This window comes from Danio aesculapii, chromosome 7 (assembly GCF_903798145.1).
Source record: "Danio aesculapii chromosome 7, fDanAes4.1, whole genome shotgun sequence".
Lineage (NCBI taxonomy): Eukaryota > Metazoa > Chordata > Actinopteri > Cypriniformes > Danionidae > Danio > Danio aesculapii.
This window is the reverse complement of record NC_079441.1, coordinates 32,988,414-33,015,798: the sequence shown is the minus strand read 5'-3', so window position 1 is coordinate 33,015,798 and position 27,385 is coordinate 32,988,414. Positions and strand designations below refer to the sequence as shown.

Below are 27,385 nucleotides of genomic sequence, written 5' to 3'. Positions count from 1 at the left end.
AAAATGACCTCATCATTTTGAATTGAATTGAATTGAATTGAATTGAATTGAATCATTAATTCTCTCCCTCGTGTACTTTTAAACTTGCTTTCTTCTGCTGAACACAAAAGAAGATATTTAGAAGAATGCTGTTTCTGGCACCCATTGACATTAAAAAGCATTACTATTGAAGTCAATGGGTGCCAGCAATCAAAATTTACCACAATATGTTCTCGCGTTCAACACACGAAAGAAACGCAAATAGGTTTTGAGCAAATGAATAATGAGTAATTGATGGCAGACTTTAAATTTTTGTGGGAACTATCCCTTTAATATTAAAACAAGCAGGTCAAATTGACCCACAAACTTCACAAAAGCAATTTAATATCCACGTTTATGATTCTAAATTAAAATCTGAACTGTTTAATTTGCCCTTAAACAATACATCGTAACCTAGAGTTTACACCAGAGTTTACTTCATAGAGTTTACACCATAACTGCACCTAGTAGAGAATATCAAGCTGGTTGTTTTGTAAATAAATACACTGTGTAGATGGAGCTGTAGTGAAAGGGTCAGCTCTGGACTGGGTTAGTGCTGTGTCTTTGTGCTTCCTTTTTGTAATCCGCCCCTCATCTTTGCTGCTATGAAAACCTTCATTCTCCAGCAGGTAAAGTGCTGTCACCTTTATCTTTTCTTCTTCTCCTTCTCTTCTTGAACCTGTCCTCCTCATTTACCTCTCCATCTGTCACCATCTGTCATGACTCCTCTAATGGCTGTGGACTGCTCATCTGCACTGCACTTCCTTGATGTCAGCCGTTGCTTTTCTTAAACTCCAGTTCATACACTCATTCATGCCTGTAGTAAAAGTCATTCCATGAGTGATGGAAAACCCAGCAGACCCCGGATTTCCTTCCAGCTTCGACTTGCAATGATATTCCTTCTCTTACTTAATATCTCTCTATATTTCTCTCGTTCTCTATTGCTCTGATTTTTCCATCTTTATAACTATAATCCCTCACCACACTTGGTGTAAATCTTTTTTTTCCTCTATCTCTGGCTTTCTTTTTCCTCCTTAAGCCTGCCTCGATTGCTTATTGCATAAGAGTTTCTCTCAGTCTTTTGGGAAGCGTTTACTGATGATAAATCCTGTTCAGTCATATGAGCTCTTCTCTTCTGTGGAAAGATTCAGTGCTCTGTAGCTCCGTCTGAAATGTGTGCGGGGTCAGCTACAGATATTAATATTCATTTGTCATGGGCCGTACAGTACTGTATGCGAGTTCCCCTCTTTCTCTCTCTTTCTTTCTCTTTTTCTGCTCCCCCCTCCTGCCCTTGAATATTTGTATTTGTCTTTCCACTGCTGTTGAACTTTGTTTATTTTGTGTCTTCACTGGGATTTGCAGTTCCTGAAACTAAAGAAGTGGTGATCCATAAGTACAAGACTCCTATGGTAAGATTTCAGTATTCACATAGTACTGTATGTAGTACACTGTACTAAAAAAAAAGACCTGTACGTAGTAGTTTACTTTAATGTGTTTCTTTCTTCTGGTGAACACTAAACAAGACATTTGCATATATTCATTTAGCAGATGCTTTTATCCAAAGTGACTTACAAGTGAGGATTAAAGAAGCCCTTCAAATCATCAGAGTTTGATTTATTTTTATTAATTCTTCTGAGCAAATGGAGAGGAGAGGGACTGTCTCCTTCTGAAGACGTTCTGAAGAATACTGGGGGAAAAGCAGCCATTGACAATCGTAGAAGGAACAAAAAATACTATTAAAGTATGGGCTGCAAAAAATATATATATCTGACATTGTGGTATTTTGTTTTTCTGCAATATACAGTTGAAGTCAAATTTATTAGCCCTCCTGTGAGTTTTTTTTCCCAAATATTTCTCAAGTTATGTTGATCAGAGAAAGGAGTTATATTTATTTATAGTTATACACTGTATTTCCTAAAATATTTGTTCTTCTGAAGAAAGTCTTATTTGTTTTATTTCAGCTAGAATAAAATTATTTATTTTTTTTATTATTTAAAAACCCTTTTAAGATTAATATTATTAGCCCCCTTAAGCAGTGTTTTTTTTTTTTCAATTTCAATTTCTACAAGATTAACAGAATATCTAATTACCCTAACTTGCCTAATTAACCTAGTAACTTAGTTAAGCCTTTAAATGACACCTTAAAGGGCACCTATGATGAAAATCATCTTTTTGAAGCTGTTTGGATAGGACTGTGTGTAGATATCCAGTCGGGACACGCATCTGGGTGATCTAAAGACAATAAGTCTCTTTTTATTTCCAGACGTTTAAATGAGATCTAAATCCCTCCCATTTTGAGGCCCACTGCAACGTGATGTAGGAGTGCAGTTTCCCCCGCCCACCAAATTGATTGACAGCCGTATATCTCCGTAGTAAAATGCCTCTGTAGTAACGCATATAATCCATATCGACTAGCCAGGATGTGCGCAAAGCAACTGGGATTAAAAGATCTGTTGAGCTCTCTGTGATCATCAATCATCATCAAATGTGATCGAGAGTGAGTTTTACAAGTTTAAAATGTTTTTAAAACAGTGCATGTGTGTAATGAATTACAGTGATTTTACCGTCTTTACTTTGTCACCACAGCCACATGTCAGTACAATTATAAAAGAAGACGCTTCAATCCCGGTTTGTGGACGTTAAAATAGGTTCATTTTGTTCATTAACATAACGGATATCCATACAGCAGTGGATATTAGCGTGTATCCTGTCACATTTGCGTGCAAAAACAGTTAAACGCGTGCGCTGTGTGTGTGTGTGTGTGTGTCCACTGTGAGTGTCTGTGTCCACTGTGAGTGTCTGTGTGTGTGCTTTGTAACGACATTTTTTTAACGACACTTTGTGTGTGACTCATCATTGCAGAAAAGCTTGAATTAACTCCACAACAGATGCATCAAATAATCTTTGGGAAAGTTTTAGTATTTCTCTCAAACGTTATTTGAGATCTGCTTCCTTTATGTCTGTCACTGTGCTGTTTATTTGACGCAGCCGAGGTGGAGATTGAGGCACACTCTGACAAACACGTGGGACGATGGGCGGGGAGAACTAGCATCAAAGGCACGAGAACAAAACAGCTACATTGAGTTCAGAGCAGAAAATCCCAACATTCTGCAATTATTATATAATTAATAATCTGATAGGTGTTTTGGGCTGAAACTTTACAGACACATTCTGGAGACACAAAAGACGCTTCTTAAATCTTGAAAAAGGGGTAAAATAGGTGTCCTTTAACCTGAAAACTAGTATCTTGAAAAATATCTAGTAAAATATTACGATAAAGGATAAAAGAAATCAGTTATTAGAAACGAGTTATTAAAACTATTATGTTTAGAAATGTGTTGAAATAATCTTCCTTCTGTTAAACAGATACTGGGGGAAAAAATATACAGGGGGCTTATAATTCAGAAGATCTAATAATTCAGACTTCAACTGTACAGTACATTGCGATATGAATATAATTTCACCTGATGAATTGAACAGCTCTATTTGTAAATATTTCATTCATTTAGATAAATCGGGATGCTCATGTATTTTTACTATGCAGCGTGTTTACATAAATTAGAATAAGTAACAAGCATATTGACAATAGAGCAAATATAAAAGTAAAATAAAACGTCATGGTCTTCTAGGGTATTCAGGGACAGAAATTCCACAATCGAGCGTAAAACAACATGGCCATCATTGTATAAGTTATTTCAAAATAATATTTAATAATGTCTTTTAATCTTTATTACATAATCTAATCCTGCGATCTGACTATTACGGTTACACACATTGTGATATCGATGCTCAAACAATATATTGTGCAGCCCTAATTGAAGTCGATGGCTGTTTTTTCAGCATTCTTCTGAATATCTTCCTGTGTGTTCAACAGAAGAAAAAACTCAATTTGGAAACGTGGAGAATGTGTAAATGGCAAAAAATGTACATTTTGGGGTGGACTTTAGGCAAGGCAAGTTTATTTATATAGCAGATTTCATACACAATGGTAATTCAAAATGCTTTACATGAACAAGAATAAAAGAAACAAGAAAATAAGAATGATAAAAACAGATTAAAATGTGTTTAATTAAATTATATCGGGTCCGTTTTACCCAGCTCTACAACATGCTAGAGAACAGTTTTGATGAATTGTTGGTGTAAATACTCCTGTGAACTCTTCTGTCTCTACCAGGCACATCAGATCTGTTACTCGGTGCTCTGCCTCTTCTCCTACATGGCGGCGGTCAAGGGGAAAGAGTCAGAGGGCAAACCCAAGATGCTGTCCCCTCGTCCACTAGCGAGCTAGCACACTTCTCTCCAACGTATACTTCAGCCCTTGCAATACACTCCTGCCGAGCTCCATGTAGATGTATTTGCATTTCCAACACATTTGTTGTCAAATAAATGACCCGTCTAAATAATATATCCAGTCACGTACCTAATGTTAATATTCCACTCCACGGACACAAAATGCTGGCATTTCATTCTCATAATACGGACCAACCAGAATAAGACTTTCCCGTTCTAAACGAACACTTATTTATTGCAATGGGAGTTGCATGCAGGCCTCATGCAGGCATGCAGAAATCAGGCGAACCCCCTCTGATATCAGGCTGTGTATTTAATATTTATGTGCTGAGTCGTACTGTAAATTGCAGTCTGTTCTGTCTGTGGTGGGTGAAATGTTCGAGTCTTTACGATCTATCGCTGCCACGTACGAGGGGTCCGCGACGGAGCAGTTGTCCTATTGGTAAATGTCCCGTTGGCTCTCCTCCACCTGCTGTAAGTGTATCTCTTTAGCTCTGCCACGTGACGCTCAAAATACTGTACTAGTTCTGCTGTAAAGTTCCCTGTCTGTGAACTGCTGTGTGAAATTGCATGTCACTTGAGAAAAAGAAATCAATATTTAAAAAAAAAGGATAAAATCTGTACATCTCTGTAAAAGCAAACAAATGCTGAAGAAGCATTGGAAATGTTTATGGAAAACTGTAGTTTGTTTTTTTGTGCAATACTATCGATAGTGGGTATCAAGAACAAGTCCAGTGTCCTCAGAGTTCATCCACTGTCCCTCAGTGTTTATGAGAGAAGTGCGGCTCAGGCATCGCTATTTTTGTTTGTTTGTTTGTTGGTTATTTTGACGGAGCAATGAAAAAAAGCCACTTGGAGATTTTTTTGACTAGTGATGGGAAAATCGTGTCCAAAATGTCCTGTCTGAAGTGTCCTCTTCCTGCTGATGTGTGTGTGATTGTGTGTGTTAGAAACACAGATGGCAAGAGAGTGTGTGTCTGTTCTCAGATCATCTCTTCTTGACAACTAGATCGGACAGTACAGCTGTCGCCTTTACATATTTTAATATTACTCTTTTATGTTTTTGCTCACATTTTTAATCATCTCGCATCTGTTTTGCGTGTCCGTTCAGTTCAGTTGTTGTTTGTGGACTGTAAATGGACTTGAAAAGCCCGCTCACTATTGGTTTGGATATGTAAATAGCACAAAAACCGAGTCCAAGTCTGCTGAAACGAATGTTTGGACAGTGGATCGGGTCTGTTGATTGAAAGTGTGCGTGCGTGTGTGTTTGTGTGTGAGAGAGAGATACAGTTGCACATTATTTGGGCTTTCATTTTAGTCTGTGTATTGTTTAGAACAAGAGGGAAAGAAAAAAAATAAGAGACATGGATGTAAATATTTCAGCATTTAAAAATATTTATAGAACCTGTACAGCTTTGGCAATATGAGAATAAAATATGTCCAACCCAACTGTCTGGCTGTTTGTGATCTTATTGTGTGAAATGCAATTATTATACAGCGGTCATGTATTAACTTCGGATATTAAGGGAGAAGATTTTCATCCTGGAATCGATTTCATGCTCATTTGAGGTCCAAAATGATGCGGAACCATCACATTTTTTCAACTCGCTGCCGCCTCCTTTAGAGCCCATCAGAGAGTGCCACAGGTCTTTTACCAGATTTGTGGTAACCTTTTCCACGGTCGAGTCCTCATGGATTTGTTGTAGAGCAATATTATAGAGCAATGTTGAATGGTTTTTCCATTGACAATGGGCAACATTATTGTATCTGAATCCATTTACCCTCTGTCTCTCCTGATTGCCTATTGACTGCATCATTGTCCAAAGTTGCCCTCTTTATCTCCACATTTTATAGTTTTAAGGCGCAATAACAATGGAATGACCATACTAAAGGAGAAAATACTAAATTACATGTAGCTAATACTTTGTATAAAAGGCTTTTTTGGTAATGACAGCTTCAAGACACCTCTTGTATGGAGAATGGAGTCGCTTGAATTGTTTAGGTGTGATTTTTCAACAGTCTAAAAATCTTGATAGTTCTTCAGGTCTCCTCTATCAACTTGGATCGTTAGTTCTTATCCTCTACTGCACAGGTGTCAAATCCAGTTCCTAGAGGGCCGCAGCTCTACACAGTTTAGCTTTAACCCTAAACCTGATTAAACTAATTGAGTCCTTCAGGCTTGTTTGAAACCTACAGGTAATGCCGCAGTCACACTAGAGTTCCTGTATGCGGAATTCTGTTGTATGGCACTGTGAAAAAGGGGTGGGATTAAACAAGATGATTAGACATTTAAAAAAGTGAGCGAGTGGTCAATATTTAAAATTTCTGTCCAGAGAGGTCATGTTTTGATCTTCGATTGGTCTCACGCAATCATGTGATGTGATTTCGCAGGTCACAGTTCACCAAGCTTGAACTTTACAATGCAGCGAACTGCGAAAACTTCATGTACAAGCTTGCTTTTTTGGGTCTGACACATTCGTGTGCATATGAATGGAAGTCTATGGGGAGAAATGTCCAGTGTGACCGCAGCTTGACCGTGTTGAAGCAAGGTTGGAACTAAACTGTGCAGAGCTGCGGCCCTCCAGGAACTGGATTTGACACTTGTGTTCTACTGGATTCAGCTCAGGTCTGGGCAAATCTAGCAGTTTTATTTTCTTTTCTGAAAGCAGCTGAGAGTTTCCTTGTCTGTGTTTGGGGTTGTTGTCTTGCTGAAATGTCCACCCTGGTTTTATCGTCATCATCTGGCTATGTAGGTGTTGGGACTAAAGCAGCTAATATTCATTTACACTGAGAAGAGGCAGGGTTGATGAAGAACTACTGAGAGATTTCTGTTGCTCACTTGCCTTTACATGCTCTTTCTATATATGTATCAAATCATTGGGCAGAATCTGAAAATGTTCTATACCCAATCACTGTTGATATTGTCATAATTATTCATTTGAATTAAAACATTTATAAAGATGATGTTTTTGCAGAAACAACATATTATAATTTACCTAAACCTACAAAATCATGATAATGATTCCTTACATTTATACAGCGCTACTCTGGACACTCAAAGCACTTTTTGGGGAGAATCTCCTCATCCACCACCAGTGTGCAGCATCCACTTGGATGATGTGACGGCAGCCATATTGTGCCAGACCGCACACCACACACCAGCTGATTGGTGGAGAGGAGACAGAAGATGAAGCCAATTATGATATGGAGATGGTTGAGAGGCCATGATGCAAATTTGTCCAGGACGCCTATTCTTTTCCGAAGGACATCCTGGAATTTTTAATGACCACAGAGAGTCAGGACCTCGGTTTAACGTCTCATCTGAAAGACGTTTAGTAAAGCTGTGAATGGATTATCTGCTGTCTAAACTAAATCGTCATTACTGACCTTTATTTCTCATAATCCTGCTAGTATTATTTTAAATAAGAATAATCCTAATGTTGACTTTGTTTTTAATTTTTTTTTTTTGTTGCCTAAAAAAACATTAGCAACATCAAAAATGGATGCCTAATATTATAGGTTTGATTAAATCCATGAATGATAAAGAAATATGTGGTCTTGATACATTAGAAATGTCTTTTATTGTCAGTTTGGGAAAGAGAGATCTCTGTCAGAGTCTTGCCAAACCATCATAAGTAACACTTCGGTTCCAACATATTTTATATATATATATATAAACTCTCCATCAAGACTTCACAATGAAGTGCTGTATGTTAACAAGGAGGCCCACCAGAAGCCCAATGGAGGAGGTCATAATCCTGAGCTTGTAAAATATATTTACAAAATAGAAATCTATAATTTATCATCACATGAGCTACATTTGCATTGTTGGTGCATTAGTACACATTGGCCTTTCTTTAGAATTTCTCTCATCAAAAAAAATTCTTTTTGAGGCGTTTCAGGTATCAAGAGCTAAATCAGTATACAAGTACTGATACAGTAATTAAATGAACAATTCAGTCTCCATATCAAAACAGAAGTACTTTCTACATCAGGGGTGCCAAAACTCTGTCCTGGAAGGCTGGTCTCCTGCAAAGTTTAGGTCAAACTCTAATCAGACACACCTGTGCTAGCTAATCAAGCTCTTACTAGGCTTTCTTGAAACATCCGTGCAGGTTTGTTGAGGCAAGTTGGAGTTACAATCTGCAGCACACCGGCCCTCCCAGACCGAGTTTGGGCATCCCTGTTCTACATTATTAATCGTAATGGCATAATAGTCTTAAAAATGGGAAAAATACTGACCGTAAAAATGAACATCTCAAACTTTACATAATGAACTACATCAGTGGTTCAAAGTAAACTCATTGTAGTAGTTCTAACTCATAGCGTATTTTGGGCAATTGTGCACACATAAGCAAAACATTTAGTTCCAGACAAAATGTGATAGTTGTATTATATTTTATATTAAGACTAACCAAATTCTGCTGGCAAACTGTCCCTTATATAAAAAAATAGTAATAAGGCAAAGCAAATGTCTGCGCCCTCTAAATAAGTGCTTATAAGTACTGAAGACTTGCAGGTCCTCAGAAAATGACTGCAATAATATTAGACATTACCTAATGAAGAATGAGTATCTACTTGCCAGAAGATCTAAAGCGGTTTCTACTATGCTGTATTTAAAGTTACTGTGACGTTAAATAAAAAGCAGAGGACGCGTCAAACATCATCTGTGATTGTAGTGTGGAGAATGAGGAGGAGAAAAGTCTAGCTGTCTCCGCGGACCATCTTCCGGAGGATCCTGAGACGGGACATGACCTCATCCCAGTCCAGATACGCTCCTTCTAGATGTCTTAAGTTCTGCCCTCGAGACTGGTAGCTCTTTCGGCCGTGCAGCAGACGCCAGTTATCGAAGGTCACCACATCACCTGCATATAGCAGATCAGACATAGTCAACAATCAGCATCTCCACTATGTAAATGCATCAAAAAGAAAGGATGAGATCTTATATTTGTTTTAGAATAACAGCAATGGGAATTTAATAACAGCTATTTTTTTAAAGAGAACTATTTAGGCATTTGAGAGGATTTTAAGGCAAGACACTGCAGGTACATAAGGTAAAATAAGTCACGATAAAAAAAAGTTTTGTTTCTCATTAAATGCACTGTAAAAAATATGCTTTTCTTACATAAAGTTTTGATAAAAGTGTTTTTTCTTTAAAAAAAGCAACGTAATCCTGTTTTCACTTTGAAATAGGATTATTCATCTTGTTTTAAAGAATAACTCACTTATTTTGACATTTCTGGAAACAAGACTATTTGTTATAAATGCTTCTTAATTTAAGGATCTTTAGATATTTCTATTAGAAACAAGACAAAAATTCTGACAGAAGGAATCTGCACATTTCTAGCACAAAAAAAAAACTGAACATTTGATAAAATCAGGTTCGAAACTTGTTTAATTTCTATTTTGACTTATTAAGACTGTAAGATTGTCACAAAGGGGATTTTGAGAATCTCCTTTTATCACTATATAGTTTAGGAAATAATGCAAATAGACAGAAAAAATAAATGATCACAATTTTTTTGTTGAATAAATGAACTTGCATATAATCAGGCACAAATTTCTCTCTGAAAACCTTCAGACTAGATATGAATAAAAGCGTGAAGTTTGGTGTACAAGTGTCAACATATCTGCTAGATGTTTAAGGTCATCAAGTCAGTAATTGTTAAAAGCTCCCTGATTAAAGTTAAAGAAATAGGGAGACTGGGCTTTTTCCATTGTGGGCTCCCAAATTACGGAATGATTTACCTCTTTCTATTAGAAACCTCTACAGAATCCATGTTCAACCTGTTAGAAAAGGCTTATCGAAGTTATCTGAGATTGCTGTTTTCTTGATTATGTTTTATGTATTGTATGTGGTTTTATTCCTTTGATCTTATCTGATAATTTTATGTAATTTTGTGTACAGCACAATAGTCAACAACTGCTGTTATATTGTGCTTCATAAATAAAGTAAGTAAGTGTTGCTGACATGTAGATATAAATGTCCAGTTGAAGTCAGAATTATTAGCCCCCCTGAATTATTAGCCCCGGTGTTTATTTTTGTCCCCAAGTTCTGTTTAACAGAGAGATGTTTTTAACACATTTCTAAAATAATAGTTTTAATAACTCATTTCTAATAACTGATTTATTTTCTCTTTGCCATGATGACAGTAAACAATGTTTGACTATATTTTTCAAGACACTTCTATACAGCTTAAAGTGACATTTAAAGGCTTTACTAGGTTAACTAGGCAGGTTGGGGTAATTAGGCAAGTTATTGTATAATGATGGTTTGTTCTGTAGACTATTAAGAAAAAATATAGCTTAAAGGAGCTAATAATTTTGACCTTAAAATGGTTTTTAAAAAATTAAAAACTGCTTTTATTCTAGCTGAAATAAAACAAATAAGACTTTCTCCGGAAGAAAAAAAATATTATCAGACATACTGTAAAAATTTCCTTGCTCTGTTAAACATCGTTTGGGAAATATTTAAAAAAGAAAAAAATTCAAAGGGGGGCTAATAATTCTGACTTCAACTGTGCATCGCAACGGAAATCTGCAGACACCAAATGATAAACTGAAATATTGGAGGTTTTCTTATGAAATGTTGGAGGTTTTCTGTTAGACTGAAAAAATACATCACTTTTTTATGTGCAGCATGAAAAATGTAAACCATTGTTTTCCCCTGCAGTTTCTAGCACTAAAAGGTAAATTTGTTTTCAAAGCACAGACCCAAATTCGTTATGCTTTCAAGTGCAGAAAAACAATTGTGCCATTATGATTGTCAATCGTACTACAAATGCAAGATACATAACAAAGGATGTAAAGAGTGTGACCTGGCTCCATTCTGTAAGTGAAGACATTCTCCGGCCTGTTAAGCAGCTTCACGAAGGCCTTCAGAGATGAGTAGAAGGGCTGAACCTGATGCAGAGGCAGATCCAGCACTGAGTCTCGAGTGGCGTTATTATAGTTGATCCTCACAACCCGACCGGATGAGTCCACACTGCATATTACACACAACATTGAACTTTAACTTAGCATGAAAATACCAGATGTGATAGTCTCTTCTTCTCTGATGTGTTTGACTTCTAATCCAAGTACAATTTAATAAACTTAAATGTGAGCCAAAATTAGCCCCATATCATGGTAAAATGTTACCAGAAAAACATTTAAAAGTATATTACTAGTACACTGATTGTTTACTAGTGTGCAGTAGTTGTCAATGTACCTACAAGTTGATTTGTAGTTTGATTGCAGTACAAATTAAAGTACAGTGAATACACACTATGTACCTCAGTTTACTATTATTACACTTAAAGTGTACTTATAAAGTGGACCAATTAAGAATACTATTGAAATACAGTAGTGCGCGTAAATACAGTAGTGCGCTTAAATGTAGCCTATACTACTAGTAGTACACTGAAACAGGCAAACTTACCTTAAAGGAATTTTTAAATACTTAGAGATTTATAGTAATAAAGTTCAAACATAACTAACAATCATTTAGTAAATAAATGTAACTTGAAATATACTTAATAAAGAAGAAATTTTACTTAAGCTTGAACAAAATGAGGCCAAGTAAATTATAAAATTATCTTTGGATATATTTTTATTAAATAAAGATATTTTTAAAATCAACAATTTTAATATAATCTATTAAATATTTATTTCGCATTATCTCCATACTGTCTGATCTAAAAACTAGTAAATAAGCACATACTACTGCTACTTGTGCTTTCTGTTTTCGATACTCCAAAAAAAGAAAATACAGAATTGTCCGTATAGATTTTAAAGTGTTACAAAGAAAAGTATCAACTCTCTGGAATACCTGACTGTGATTGGCCACTCTCTGGAATACCTGACTGTGATTGGCCACTCGCCATCTTGCGTTTTGTTGTTAACGATAATTATTGTAACTTAATCTCGTTGCAAGAGCGGCATTTAATTGTTTAGTTCACTTCGATTGACTGGAAGACAACAAAATGTAAGTTAAGCTTTAAAAAAAACATGTCGTTAAAGAATCTTTAACCTTTGTGCTGTGTTTGTTGCGTCTAGTTTTAAACTTGCCGCTTGCTAGTAACGGCTTTCTTCGAGTGAGGTGAGAAAGTTTCGACATATGAAAATATTTTGTTGCCAATTATTCACTTGTTTGTCATGGTATAGCCAACAAACGGTTAGGCTTTAAAGCAAAATAAAGAAATACCAGCCTATCTGGTTTAAACTACAATAACCACCGACTTTGTTTGGATGTACATAATGCCTATCTTTCTATCCATAACCTTACTCCGTCTTTTTGTCGTTTATAATTACATGGGAAGACACCTGCATTCTCATTTATAAACTATATTATACTTTAATTTACAGAAATTCCCCACTTATGTTTCATTTCCACAACAAACCATAAGATGGCGCTCTTTAGTACATAATTTGCATTAACCTTTTCATGAAGATGACTTGGGACAATGCTAATCCACAGTATCATGATAAAAAAAAATGTGTGTGTGTGTGTATAGGAGCCACAGTCGGTCTTACTCTATAATGTGGTTTTTGGACTGGACACTGAAGTCACAGTAGTCAGCACCGCTGTCTGTGAAGTCCACCCTGAGAGAGGAGAGGATGTTAAACGCCTCTGGATCTACCCTGCGGAGCTGCTCTGCCATGTGAAACCCATCAACCACCTCACTCTCACCACCCTCATCAGCCTGACGGACACAATGTAGGAACTGCACCTACACACACACAATCAAATGTTAACTTAAGCGGTCCTCTCAGACATTACATAACCAATGTTTTTATATACAGAGCCTTCCACTAATGTTGGCACCCTTTGTAAATATTAGCAGCGAAGGCTATAAGGGGAAAATGTCTTTATTGCTCAAACTTCTGATCTTTTGTTCAACTTATTAACAGTTATAAACCATTTTTGGTGATGTTGTATTGTAGTTTTGGAGACTTTCTGCCCCAAGACCTAAATAACTTCCTAAATTCCTAACAGTGCCTTGGTAAATACAGACACGCATCCTCTTGAATTAAAATGCATCAAGTTGACTGAAATTTCTTTTTTCATTATTGCCCTGATGTTGGAAATGGTTGTTTTCAGTGTTTTTGCCATTTTCTTAAAAAAAAAAAAAATTGTATGAATTTTATGGCCGATTGTTATTTTTTGCCACAAATCACAGCTCACACATCACACTTACTTTGGTTGAGTTTGGCCTCTGTGTTACTACTGTTTACACATATTTACACCCCTGTTAAGCAGGAGGTCATGGTTAAACAATTTCCTGTTCCTAGTCATCCAGATGTACTAAAATATGTTAATAATAATAATAATTTGGAAATACACATCCAAAATATTTAGCTCATATGAATTCAGGTGATTACCAATAATAATTCTCAAATGTGAGCGATTTCTTCATTAATATTTTTTCACAGCCTTCTTTACTCATTTTTTCCAATGGTGCAAATATTTGTGCTGAATACTGCATGTATATATGTGTGTACGCTGCATGCATAATGAAGGAAAGTCCCTTCTAAAGCAAAAAAAAAAAAAAAAAGCATATTCGGTTAATGACTAATGCAGCACAGTATGGGATGTGTGTGTGTAAACTGACCCCAGGTGGATGATGGAGAGCAGGGTAATCTGTGTGCAGACTCAGTTCTCCAGAAGTGTAGGCAACATTGTTAGCCATGGGCTTGTCCTGCACTTGCCACGTGTGTCTGTAAAAGCAAGGGGACGATGGGTCAAAACAGGTTACTATGGGCTTGTAAAGTTTTACTGCATCTCTCCATGTATTTATTGTAGGAAACCACAGCTGTAAAATGCTTACTTGATTTAGTACAGTCTTGCGAGTAAATTTAAAGACTAAGGATTCACTGCAATGAACAAAGCAGACATTTTTGTTATGGCAACACACAGAGAGAAGTTAATGGTGATTTTTAGTTTTTGTATTTGGTTGTAAATGCTTGACGAACCTGCTATCTGCAAAACTAAATAAATAGGCCTATAAATAAGTTAAATAAATATAATGATTACAATTAGAATTTCTGACTTTTTATTAAAATATAGAATGGTTTCAGAACCAAAAGGGGGTAAAATGATTTTTTTTTTTAATTGACAAATATAGTTGAAGTATTTTCCCAATTTTAGATCAAATAATGAGATTTTTTTAGTACTTTAAAAAATTAAACAAATAAACAAACATTAAATGTCATAAAATTAATTATGGGATGGGCGACACGGTGGTGCAGTGTGTAGCACTTTCACCTCACAGCAAGAAGGTTGCTGGTTCGAGCCCCAGCTATGTCAGTTGGCTTTCTATGTGGAGTTAGCATGTTCTCCCTGTTTGTGTGGGTTTCCTCTAGGTGCACTGGTTTCCTCCACAGTCCAAAGACGTGCTATAGAATTGAATAAACTAAATTGGCTGTTGTGTATGTGTGTGAATGAGTGTGTATGGATGTTTCCCAGAACTAAGTTGCAGCTGGAAGAGCATCCGCTGTGTAAAACATATGCTGGATAAATTAATAATTATAGGATGTATTTGTCCAGAAATAGCCCATTTATAGTCTACAAAAAATTCAGTTCCTAATGAAACACCGTTGGCTCTATAACAAAAAATAATGCAAGTTTGGCAGCACAACTTTCAGGAATGTTAGACTTCTATAAAATAACAATTTTCTCCAGGTATTAAAGTGAGAACAAAGGAAGGAAAAAGTGGAAATGAGGCAGATTAGTGGCCTCAATAAGACCGTTCAGGCCATATTAGAAACCAGAATCCTCCTTGTCAGGCACACCATGGCCTCCGCCTTCAACCAGAGGATCCCTAGCCAATAAAAGTCTTGATTTGGCAGATGCAATGCTTTTTGTTCCAGACCGAGTCAGGTGAAGCTGTGTTTTGGCCAGTTTGACCGAGCTCCGGGGGTTAGTAGGATTTTAAATCACTTAGCCTGTCACTTAGCAGGTGTCAGCTGAGAGCGAGCTTGACGTGCATGGCTTTGTGATTATAGCCAGAAGCTCACGGTGTGTCTGTCTCTTCCCTCCAGTCCCTCTATCTGTCTGTCCTAGGCTGTGAAAGCTTTCCATTTACTCATCCTGCCTATTAAAAATGTTCTTTGCGTGTTCTTTTGAAAGGTTTTGGTGTTTGGCACGTACAATAAAGCAGACGGTCAATGGTTTTTGATTAACACAATGACTTTGACTCACTGATCATTTTCCAGTGAGTCTAGAGCAGTAGAACAAGCTTAATGGAGTGTACAGTAAAGCTCTTTCACATCATCTCTCATTCATTTAGGATGTTTTCTGAAAACGGAACATTGTTTTTGGCTAACAGTTGCAGCACAAAATGCTTTCGTCAAACGATGGTGAAGACAGATGACTCATACCGTGATATCAGTGATAATCTTTTACAAACGGAAATGTTCTATAGACTGGCACTGCGGCTGCATTATCAATTTAACACACTTTATTCTTTCCCTCCGTAGCCAAAAAGTGTAGGAGAAACAGAAATATGACTTTAAGGCTTGAGATAAAGTTTAAAATGTCAACCATTATTCTTCTCAAGGTTGGACAATATAACTCAAATACCATAATACAACCTAATACTACATAAGGCAACACATTTTGAAAAATTTTATCTTAAGAAGAGATGTGTGACATCATAAGGTGCACCTGGCCTTATGTTCTTGGGCTATCGCAGAGACTCTTCAGGCCTAATGAAACAGCTGCCTGAACCACTACAGATCTCTCATAGTGTCTCCTTCCCAGACTACTGTGGGTTGAGGGACTGTTTTCCTTCAGTTACAAACCTGTCCAGATGTAAAGCATTAGGGTGGAAGATCTAACCACATTACTCATCACACCATATTACACTTTCCATGACTGATGGGTTTGTGCCCTCTGCAGCAGGTTATTTGTCTTGCTTTGTAATATAGATCTTGGAGTGAGAGTGGCAGTTCTGGCATATACAGTATGCCATTTTTGCCCAGTCTCTGTTGTAAACAGAGTCACAGATGTTTAAAATGTTGTGAAATTGTGTTTTTGAGAAACATAGTACAAAGAGCGAGCACACTTTGCATTAGCACTATGACTTTAAAATGCATAATTATTTCTCATATAGTATTATTGACACACTAAACATTATTGCATCCATTTTGCACCAGCTTGTCAGAAAACCACCAGAAAGATTTTCAAGCTGTTTTAAGTTCAAGGAGTATTGCGACTCCTATTTTACCAGGGGTGCCCAAACCTGCAGAGTTTAGCTCCAACGTGCTTCAACACACCTACCAAATCACCCCTATACCCCACATTTAAAGGGCACAATATTTGAGGGAGCAGCCCTTTGTAGAATGTGACTGAAATTATAGTGTATGTTCTGAAGTGGACTCGATAGATCCCACAGTGCATTGCAACACAACGCACTGTGAGAGTTCATGTGCCAAATTAACTATCGGTCCGTGGATCAATTGGTACTGGGCTGCCAAAGAAATCATTAATTATTTCCATTTTATTTACTATCTAAGTATGAACAGTCTTTTATTTTGAAAAAATCTTTTATCTTTTAGCAAAATGAGTAAGAAACAGACGTATTTGGAAAGTTTCTTTGCGAAATGGGAAAGGCCCAGTGAAGGACTCCCGAACTGCCAAGGAATGGATCCGCAACCCATTTGTCAACAAATCAGGTGAATCCAGCATGTCTGTGCAAGAAGAAGATCAACTGCTGGAGAATGACGGTGCAAATGACGGTGGCCTTGTTCACATATCGCATCTATTCCGAGTGCAAGTTCGTTATTTCCAATAGAGGCTTGCACGTATATCTCACGCATATCTCAGGTGCACCTAGTTGAAAACGTCTCAACTATTCAGACTGCTGCAATTGCACCGTGAGTCATGTGACAAGAACTGACCGGACAGCTTCATGCTTTGTATGGAATATACACATTTTGGTAGACTCATGATCTCAGATAAACATAGAACACCCAAACACTGCAGTGCTTTTTAATTTTTTTCCAAAAATAAAACTTGTATCAGAGTTACAGCAATGTTTTATCAGCTTGTCATCCTCCGAGAAAGCACATTAATGGTCACCTAGCAATCTACATACACTGTCCAACCCACCCCCACCCGGCCACAGAAAAATTCTCAAGTGTTGACTGGTGATAAAAAGGTTGGGGACCACTGCTCCAATTCACTCACTCATTTTCATTCACTCCTTCAAGTGTACAATTTTAAGGAAAATTGAATGATGGTATAGGGGCAATTTTGGATACAACCCTAGTAAGACCTTTATTAGCTGGTTCAAGTGTGTTTAATTGGGGTTGGAGCTAAACTCTGCATTACACAGGCCCTCCAGGCCCGAGTTTGGGCGACCCTCCATTGTTCTGCAGTATCAAAATGACTAATATATATATATATATATATATATATATATATATATATATATATATATATATATATATATATATATATATATATATATTATAATACATCTGTCATTTACTAACAAAACAGACATTTCAAAGCCAATGCTAGAGCAGAGTCATACTTTCAGCTCATACCCGTAAAAGGTGAGGCGCAGGTAGCCAATTCTCTGGCTGAGTTTGGCCAACTGGCCCTGTTCCGCTGGTGCCCCCCTCAGGTAGACTATGCCAATGCGTCTCAGAGCTTCTAACCAGGCCAACGCAGCCTTGTCGTCATGTAGAATCTCCTCAAAATCTGCTGTGGGGATTTGAAGACCAGAGTCCCAATAATCACGCTCTGAAACACAGATATACATATACATACAGTTAATATAAAGCAATGACACAACTAAGAAACTAAGCTCCAGTGGTAAATTACAAAGCAGAATCAACAGTGGCTCTACTCTGCATAATTATGTGGGAATGATGTCAGCATTACTTAAACAGAAGCTAAAATCTTTTCCAAGTTAAACATGTTTTTCTCTTTATCTTCTCTATCTCTGTTACTCACTATGCAAGTGCACTGATTTACAATGCAAATAAACGCATGATTCTTCACACTTCACACTTACTTTAGCCTACTGTAAAACCAGCTCCAGTGTCTGTTTTTGCATAATGAAGAATCGTGTGTGTGGGTGTGTGTCAGGGATGTGGCCAGAACACATTGGTCAGAACACTGTGTGAGGGCCTGCATGTTTGACTGTGAAGGGGAACTGCTGGAAAACTCTGGTTCTTCAGTCTACTTCCACAGACGTTTACTCTAGAGAAGTGCGCACGTGTGAGCAAGAGTTCTGCACTCATGTGTGTAATTCACTGTTTGGACTTCCATGCAGTAGAGGTATTTTTCAACCCAACACCTCCTTTTCAGCTTCTCTCAATTTAGAAAACTGTTCCACTGGATAAATTGTCACAAGCAGACACTCCAAAGACCAATATAGCTCTGAAAGAAAGGAACTTTCCCACAGATTATGTAAATGTACAGTAAGACCAATTTAAGCATTATGAGACCTCGGTCAACTTTTGGTGTTGAAAATTTTCCTTTCAGTTTAGCAGAATTTCTTTTGTTACATTTCTAGCAGTTTGAAACAAAATTTTATTCTATACAGGAAAGTACTGGTATATCATTATCTGTTTGTGCCACAATTTACATGACAATCTAGACCAGAGATGCCCAAACTAGGGCCCGCAGGCCAAAGTTGGCCCGTTGAATCCTTTAATTTGGCCCGCCAGAGGGAAAATGATTGGGATGGGTTGGGGAATGCCTTTAACAGAGATTCGCATTTTTGTTTTCATTCATTTATTAATTTTCCTTCGGCTTAGTCCCTTTATTTTTTAGGATCGCCACAGCGGAATGAACCGCCAACTTATCCAGCATATGTTTTACACAGTGGATACCCTTCCAGCTGCAAGCCAGTGCTGGAAAACTCTATTAAATGTTGTTAATGAATCAGATATTTTTTAAAAAGCAGAAGACAACAGAGTACAAATCAAGGCAAAGGCAGGTTCAGCATGACTAGTATATTCAGTACTAAACTCCATTGTTTGCATTTTTAAAGAAAAATGTTTTTATTTTAATACATTTGTAAAATAATATACATTTTCAAAAAATTAGAATGCACTAGTAAATGTAGTTAAAGACTTTTTTTTATTTATAAATAAATAATATGAAATTAATTAGGAAATTACCCATGGCAACTTTAATGCAATACAGTTTGCTATATTTACTTTCGGCCCACAGCTATCAATCAAGCTTGGATTTTGGTCCTTCATAAGAAAAAGTTTGGGCACCCCTGATCTAGACAATATATTGTTCCAGTCTAATAAAAATGTCACTTTGTTGAACTTTTCAACATCAAAAGTTGTCTGAGCATAGAGATCACATTCCTTTAATACCAATGAAAAGCGTCAATAAACAGAAAACCCAGGTGAACCATTAAACTGATTTTTTTACACTTTAGCCTAAAAATGCTGTTATTGAATAATGTAGGCTCAAGATGCCAAGTAATTTTATTAATTTTAATAAAGTTACTTTATTACCAAGAAATGTATATGTATGTTATTGTGTTGATACTGCTGTAATAAAACGAGTAGTTTTAAAATAAACCAGTCATGATGAACACTGATAAAACTAAAAAGATTGACACACAAGGCTGAGAAAACACCCATAATATTACTGTGAGCTTCTGGAATGAGTTTAATCAAGAAAAAGAAAGCAAAAGAGAGAGGGAGAGCTGGGCACTGGGCCCAGGGTGAAGTTGCTCAGTCGGTCCAGGTCAGTAATGTTGTTCGCTCTTATAAGCATGTAATGCTCAATATTCTCAGTCCCGCTGACATACTAGGTTTTCCTGGCACGGCTGACATTGACTTGAGAGCCAGAGATTAATATCATATTATCATTCTGTCCAACTGGGGCCTCTGAGACACTTTAATAAAAATTTACGTTATTTTTCAATGACCTTTTTAGTCTCTAAAACAGACGGAAACATGCATTTATGCGCATAAAGGCACGCAGGAAAAGAAAGGTGTCAGCTTATGTGTGCTTGAACAGTTTCCTTCAGCATTGCCTGTGTGAGTTTTCCAGCTATGGTAATGTGAAGCTGTGGCTGCTGTAGCTGGCAGCCTGTCTGAGTCTTCTCAAACTGAGTCCCCACTGAGAGCTCAGCACAGAGCAGAGTTCACCAAGAACAGGACAGACAGAAGCTCACAACCACGGAGATCATTTTCAAATGGAAAATAGATTTATTTGATTTTTTTGAATAACTTAATTTGGATGTGCTCTGCGTCCTATGTTCAGTGCAATTCCCATATGCTTCTCAAGTAAATTAACTAAGACACCGCTTTTGAGTCTAGCCATTAGTTTTTCATAAACCATTTGGAAAAATAAGACTCTAAATGTACTATTTCAACTGTCGTTTAAGTAAACGTAATCACTGGCCTGTGCCAGTGTGGTCTTTTTCTGTGTGGGAATGTTGAACTGTTTTTTGTCGGGCGCAGCAATGTGACTGTTTTGCTCTTTTTTTTTATTTTAGACTGGAACAATGTGGTCTTGGTGCTGTGAAGGATCATGATGTCATGGCATGCATGATGTCAGCTGAACCAGGACACACTGTAACTATACTTGTGCCCTCTTGTAAACCGGACATCAGCACTAGAAAAAAAAAACCCTTTGAGTGAATCAGTTCACTGGGTCAAAAAAATCCTAAAGTTATTCGTTTTAGAAAAGTCAGTTTACTTGGCAGCCATATTTGCATTGTGCAACTGTTTCGGGTGTACAAGATCAAGTCCCATCTATTTGAATAGGGGAATGGTAAAATATAAACCAAAAAAATAATTCAGCTATAAAATTTGACAAGAACTGCCTTGTAAATTTTACTACCTACACACGGCATTTAAAGTACGTTTCAGGTTGGTCAAGGCAATGCTAAGTGTGAGTCTGAGTTTTATATGGAAACCAAAGCTTTTAGCAGCAACTGAAGAATGACTTAACAATGACTTTACCAATTTGCAACTGGCCCTCATTTAGGAGACAGTGGTTATTCTGCCATACTTCACATTGTGGTTTCTCCTATTAATAGTAATATGAGTGAACAGTCATGGTATATAGTATTTGATTGTATACTGTTAAACAGTATACTCATTTGTTATAGGCTAGGGAAAAAATACCATAGTCAAAAGGCTTAATAATAATTATATATCATATTAAATAAAAACATATTTCACACATATTTGGGCAAGTTCATCAATGAAAAAGTAGTTCTGATTACTTTCAAAAAAGAAAAGTGACTAGTGGGGAAAAAAACATGGAGGGCATGAGTTGACTACAACTGGTACTAATCTGTCAGGAAATGGGTAATGGCAGATTACTGGCCATAACGGACGTATTACTGCAAGGTGAGGGTTTTACAAGCCTCCTTTGGACAGCTTGAAGAGTTTATATGGAAGGTCTTAAAGCAAGGGGGCAGAACTGTCATATTATGTGCCAGTTAAGGAGCTTTGTTAAGCACATGCAAGCCTTGAGTATTTAACACCTAAGCCAGAAGCAGACACTTGTGATGTGCAGTCTATGCTTTAAAGCGTGGACATTTATTGGTTGTCTTTTACGGTTTTAAGGTGCACAGGGGATGCCTTTAAGCAAAACAATAGCATAATTTCCTGAATGTTATAGGAAAAAAAAACAACAGAACGAGGTGTAAACTAAAGAACATTTGTGGTGAACAGAATTTGTCCTCTAAGCCCTAATGACACGCATATAATCTTAAAATCTCAAGTCAGGCAAATATGTGCTGGATGCTTATTCTGGTGGACACATTGTTCAGTCTGCTCCATCCACGGCATCCCTCAAGAGTGATGTTTAAGCACAACAGCTCACTCTGCTTAAATGGGCTGAAATCTCTATTCCATGTGGCAGGAAATGGAAAAAGTCTTTCCACACAGGGGCAATTCTGGGGAGACATGCCTGCTCACTACAAAAGCAACTGCTGTCCAGACCACATGCGCCACTGATAAAGTCCAATAATGCACAAACACTAGTCTACTTACATGTTTGATACCGTCCTAATAATTGCTGTCTTAGGGTTATGACATGTCAAAGTTTTATTTAATTCTTCATGAAGGAGTAAATAGATCAAAATATGCTTCAAACAATGTGCTGTTAGCAAACATTCCCGCACCACCCATTCTGCTGCTGGATGCAGTATTTAGATATGTAAATACACTCACTGGTCACTTTATTAGGTGACTTTACGAGTACGGGGTTGGACCCCCTTTTGCCTTCAGATCTGCCTTAATCCTTTGTAGCATAGATTCAACTAGGTACTGGAAATATTCCTCAGAGATTTGGATCCATATTGACATGATAGCATCACGTAGTTGCTGTAGATTTGTCGGCTGCACATCCATAATGCGAATCTCCTGTTCCACCACATCCCAAAGGTGCTCTATTGGATTGAGATCTGGTGACTGTGGAGCTCATTTGAGTACAGTGAACTCATTATCATGTTCAAGAAACCAGTCTGAGATGATTCACGCATTATGACATGGCGTGTTATCCTGTTGGAGGTAGTCATCAGAAGATGGGTACACTGTGGTCATAAAGGGATGGACATGGTCAGCAACAATACTCAGGTAGGCTGTGGCATTGACACGATGCTCAATTGGTACTAATGAGCCCAAAGTGTGCCAAGAAAATATCCCCCACATCATTACACCACCAGCAACAGCCTGAACCATTGACACAAGGCAGGATGGATCCATGCTTTCATGTTGTTGATGGCAAATTCTGATCCTACCATCTGAATGTTGCAGCAGAAATCGAGACACATCAGACCAGGCAACATTTTTCCAATCTTCTATTGTCTAATTTTGGTGAACCTGTGTGAATTGTAGACTCAGTTTTCTGTTCTTAGCTGACAGAAGTGGCACCTGGTGTGTTCTTCTGCTGCTGTAGCCCATCCGCCTTAAGGTTGGCTGTGTTGTGTGTTCAGAGATGCTCTTCTACACACCTCGGTTGTAACAAGTGGTTATTTGAGTTACTGTCGCCTTTCTATCAGCTTTCTATCAGCTACTGGAAATCCCAGTAGATCAGCAGTTTCTGAAATACTCAGACCAGCCTGTATGGCACCAACAACCATGCAACGTTCAAAGTCACTTAAATCATCTTTCTTCTCCATTCTGATGCTCGGTTTGAGCTGCAGCCAATCGTCTTGACCATGTCTACATGCCTAAATGCATTGAGTTGCAGCCATGTGATTGGCTGGTTAGAAATGTGCGTTAACTAGCAGTTGGACAGGTGTACCTAATAAAGTGGCCGGTATTGTGCTTGAAATACTCTATATCAGTGCAAAACCCATTAAGTGTTAATTAATCAAGATTGTAATTACAACAGCAAACTGACAGCAGTTCTGAACTGTTCTGAATTGCAACTTTATACAAAAAATAAATAAAAAAACCACTGGGTTGCCAAACAGTACCAAACAGCCTAATTAACAGTCCTTCATTCTGAACTACAAAAATGTGTATTATTTATAGAGGAAAACTATAGATGAATAATACAAAGACCTTAGCTATGATGCCAGATAGAATATGCTAATGAACCCACCATTAAGGAAGAGCTCCTCCTGCAGAGCCTGTCTGGCCTCAGAGGAAAAGCAGCGTTTCTTCAGCCAGTCAGGATCAAACTCACTGCTGTGCTGATCAGGCCAAGTTATGGATACCTACAGTGAGATTCAGAAAAACAAGTTTAGACTGTTAGAACTGTTAGACAATTACAAACAGCAATCATCAGAGTATTAGCAAACTATCTGCACTTTGTTTTGCTGATCCCCAACAGACATCCCACTGCCTATAAGTAATAAGCATGTAAATTTATTTTAAACTAATATCCTAATGAGAGTTAGTTGACATGCCGTTGTAAATGTACGTCATACAGTCAACAGAATGTCTATAGGGGGCCTTCAAAATAAAGCGTACCAAGACCAACCTTATTGTCCATCAACTGTACGTGGTCCATCCCGGTGTGCACGTCCAGATGTGAGAATAGCAGGCTGCGTGCTTGAGCCGATTGCAGCGTACAGAGTGGACACTGGCAGTTATCCCTCAACCAGGTGAACGGATACAAACTACAGCTCCCATCATCCCAGTCGATCTGCAGTAGTCTCTCCTGATCCAGTGCCCGGGCCTGTCTCACTCCTGGACTGCCCCCAGCGAAGGGCAGAGGAGCCGCTGCCAGTGTCTGATTGCCGATACGAGGTGTCTTGACCAGTTGAGGCCGACTGCTTGTCCCTTTCAGCGCCTGGACAGCACCTCTGGACACCCAGCGAGCAAGATAGGACAACATACTGATCCGTGAGTAGTTGCTGCTAGTTTGAGGAAACACACAGTGAGGTTATTGCGTTCATACAACATCCACACCCCTTCACATTACCTTTCCTCCACAAATCTGATCAGTCACTACAGTGGAATGTACCGTTATGTAAACTATGATTTACATAATCAGCACACAGATGTAAAACAAGCTGCTCAGCACTACTATTATGCACATACAAAACCTCTTCTGCCTTTAGAAAAATATTTGGTAGTTTATTAGTTGTTTGTTTTTATTTATTAACAATAATTTATGTTTTTATTGAATAAAATGTATAGTGTAATTAACCATTTAAAAAACTTTGTCAAAAATATTCTCTGTCATACTTTATTTTGATGGTATGTTTGATGAATATAAGTTACATTGCATCTACATGCCAACTAATTCTCATTAGATTATAAGTAGACTCTTAGGTTGGGGTTAGTGTAAGATGACATGTACTTGCAAAGTTTCTTATAGTCAGTTAAATGTCTGTTGAAGGAGCAGTTTCAGCAGATATTAAGCAGACAGTCTACTAATACTCATATGGAGCATCAAAATAAAGTGTCACCATATTCTCAGTATAGGTGTGCCTGCTTCGGTTAGCAACTGTAAAGTGGTTTTGATGAATATTTGTCAAGTTGCTGGCAGAATGATTGCACATCACTTTTCATGTATGTTTGGGGTCAGATCTTTTTTTTACTTCAGATTTCTTCAGTCCCCTACTGCAATCCTACAGATCTCATTGTAATATGCTGATTTGATGCAAAGCAGATTTTTCTTATTATTATCAGCATTAAAGATTTGTGCTGCTTAATGTTATAAAAAAGCTGAGCTCACACTTGATGAATCATTAATGCAATGACGTCATCCAGAATGACTCTCAGGAAGCCTATCTCTGACAACAACACTTAATACAAACAGTGTTACATCAAAGTAACCAAGATAAAGTGAGCCCTGATTATTTTAGCACTTTATTACTTTAGACTTTATTAACTCTGAACATCAATCCAACCTGCACAAATAGGACACATTTTGGGCGCTATTTCAAAAGAAACACTCAAGGATACATTCATGGTGTATTTCATAACCTAAGCAATAAACCATGATTGGTTGATGCCTTGTAAGTTTAATTACAAAGCAAAGCCTTCAAACAGATCAATGGATTAACATGCACTCATTAAAGCTTCATAATGATGATGATGATGATAATAATAATAATAATAATAACAACAACAACAACACTAATAACCTGTCAGAATGTATTTTTTACACAAATCTGGAATTAGGCATGTTGATATTTTGTAATAAAATATAAACATGATATTTTATTATAATAAAATATGATCATGTGATAGTTTTTACATGTTAATCCGGGCTATTTGCTATTGTAAACATTTGTTTACTCTGAACAAGTATATACAAGAAATCTCACATATCCACAAATCCCAGAAATATCAGATCAATCACAGTTATGTTATTCTATTTGCAGCCACAGTTTCTCATGGCTTTATACAATTATTTACAATATTTTGTTTTTCTAATCATGTATAAAAATTATATGATAGAAAAAATAATATAAAGCATTTTGATTATACTAAATATTCATGAATTTTACACTTATAATATATACCAGTTTCCTCATACTCCACAAATAAGAGAGATTAGAAGTTAATGCCATATTAGCTTCTCTATTTCATGGCAAAACCAGATTAAATTTCCAACATTTTATATAAAAATCACTTTTCTTTAATAAAATAAATTATAATAAAACAATAAAAACATACATAATACATAAAATAAAAATCTAAAAAGGTTTCATCACAAAAAATACAGCTTGTCAGGCAGCAATGACAATCATTACATAAATACTGTAAACGACAAATTCAGTGTACCCTAAACAGACCTTTGAGCACTGGTTATGTAATATGCAATCACCTTTGTTCATGTGACCTAACGTCTCCGAGAACACGGAAGTAGGTGAAAGGTCAGCATTACTTTCCTCCCCAAAATAAGCACAATTGCCGCCTCCAGCGTTACGACAGCAGGTACACACACAAACCAGCTCCGACATTTTCTATATAATTTATAGACTTATTAGTAAAACATTCATCTGTCTTTGTTGTTTCCGGGTATTTATAGCACTTCCTCTTTTTCTCGCCCGCTTTGTAAATGATTAGTGGATCTGACTAAAGCAGGTCTTTCATTCATAAAATCCTACACGCGCCATCAGGATGTCAAAAGTATGACGCGTACAATAAACACAAGCAAGCTAAGCGATTTTTCATTCATCAGCCTGATACGTGCGAGCTTCCCGTTTACTAGGCACTGGATTTCATATTTGATATTTATGATATGAGGAAAATGTAAACGCCATTTCACTTACCGTGAAGACGTGGGTAATGTCGCCGCGGTTATCAGCCTTATATAGTGCTGAGAAGTGTGAGAACTCGCTGTGCTGGAAGTGGGTGAAGGGTCACGCGCACTATAGCGCTGCTACACACACACAAACACAAAGTAATCATCCTGATGTGTGCGCGCACTGGATCTGACACAATTACGTGCAGCTTTGCTCGCCAACAGTTCTATTCAATGCTTGTTTTTGTAACTGCATATTATAGGACCTGACATGTGGATTGTCTACCATGTTTATAATTACTGTGCTGCATGCTATTAATATGCAGTTGTGTGCACTGAACTGCATTAATATTTTAGGCTATATTACAGTGTTAAGTATATGCATACATTCTTAGAAACAATGTCAGATAGATAGATAGATAGATAGATAGATAGATAGATAGA

General features: G+C 37.3%; 2 protein-coding genes across 40 annotated transcripts in view; one reads left to right on the top strand and one right to left on the bottom strand.

Moving 5' to 3' along the window:
* Positions 1 to 5,757, top strand: part of madd (MAP-kinase activating death domain) — a 93,206-nt gene extending 87,449 nt beyond the window's left edge. For 22 of the 38 annotated variants that reach the window (XM_056461704.1, XM_056461720.1, XM_056461719.1 and 19 more), the window contains 2 exons: positions 1,381 to 1,427; positions 4,193 to 5,757. In XM_056461704.1, coding sequence (XP_056317679.1) covers positions 1,381 to 1,427; positions 4,193 to 4,306 — 161 coding nt within the window. In that variant the 3' untranslated portion in view covers positions 4,307 to 5,757. The remainder of the gene's footprint in view (positions 1 to 1,380; positions 1,428 to 4,192) is intronic. The other 16 variants (XM_056461737.1, XM_056461738.1, XM_056461734.1 and 13 more) reach the window with 1 other exon arrangement.
* Positions 5,758 to 7,870: 2,113 nt separating this feature from the next.
* Positions 7,871 to 27,078, bottom strand: bbox1 (butyrobetaine (gamma), 2-oxoglutarate dioxygenase (gamma-butyrobetaine hydroxylase) 1). Of its 2 annotated transcripts, none has more exons than XM_056461696.1 (8): positions 26,970 to 27,078; positions 24,221 to 24,596; positions 23,840 to 23,954; positions 17,842 to 18,040; positions 13,902 to 14,007; positions 12,823 to 13,019; positions 11,127 to 11,293; positions 7,871 to 9,173 (listed from the first exon to the last, which is right to left on the bottom strand). In XM_056461696.1, exons 2-8 carry the CDS (start codon positions 24,575 to 24,577, stop codon positions 9,013 to 9,015), a joined length of 1,302 nt encoding a protein of 433 aa, XP_056317671.1. In that variant the 5' UTR covers positions 24,578 to 24,596; positions 26,970 to 27,078; the 3' UTR covers positions 7,871 to 9,012. The 2 variants fall into 2 exon arrangements, with proteins under 2 accessions (XP_056317671.1, XP_056317670.1); XM_056461695.1 differs by having other exon boundaries at positions 24,221 to 24,599; positions 26,970 to 27,077.
* Between the last annotated feature and the right edge of the window lie 307 nt (positions 27,079 to 27,385).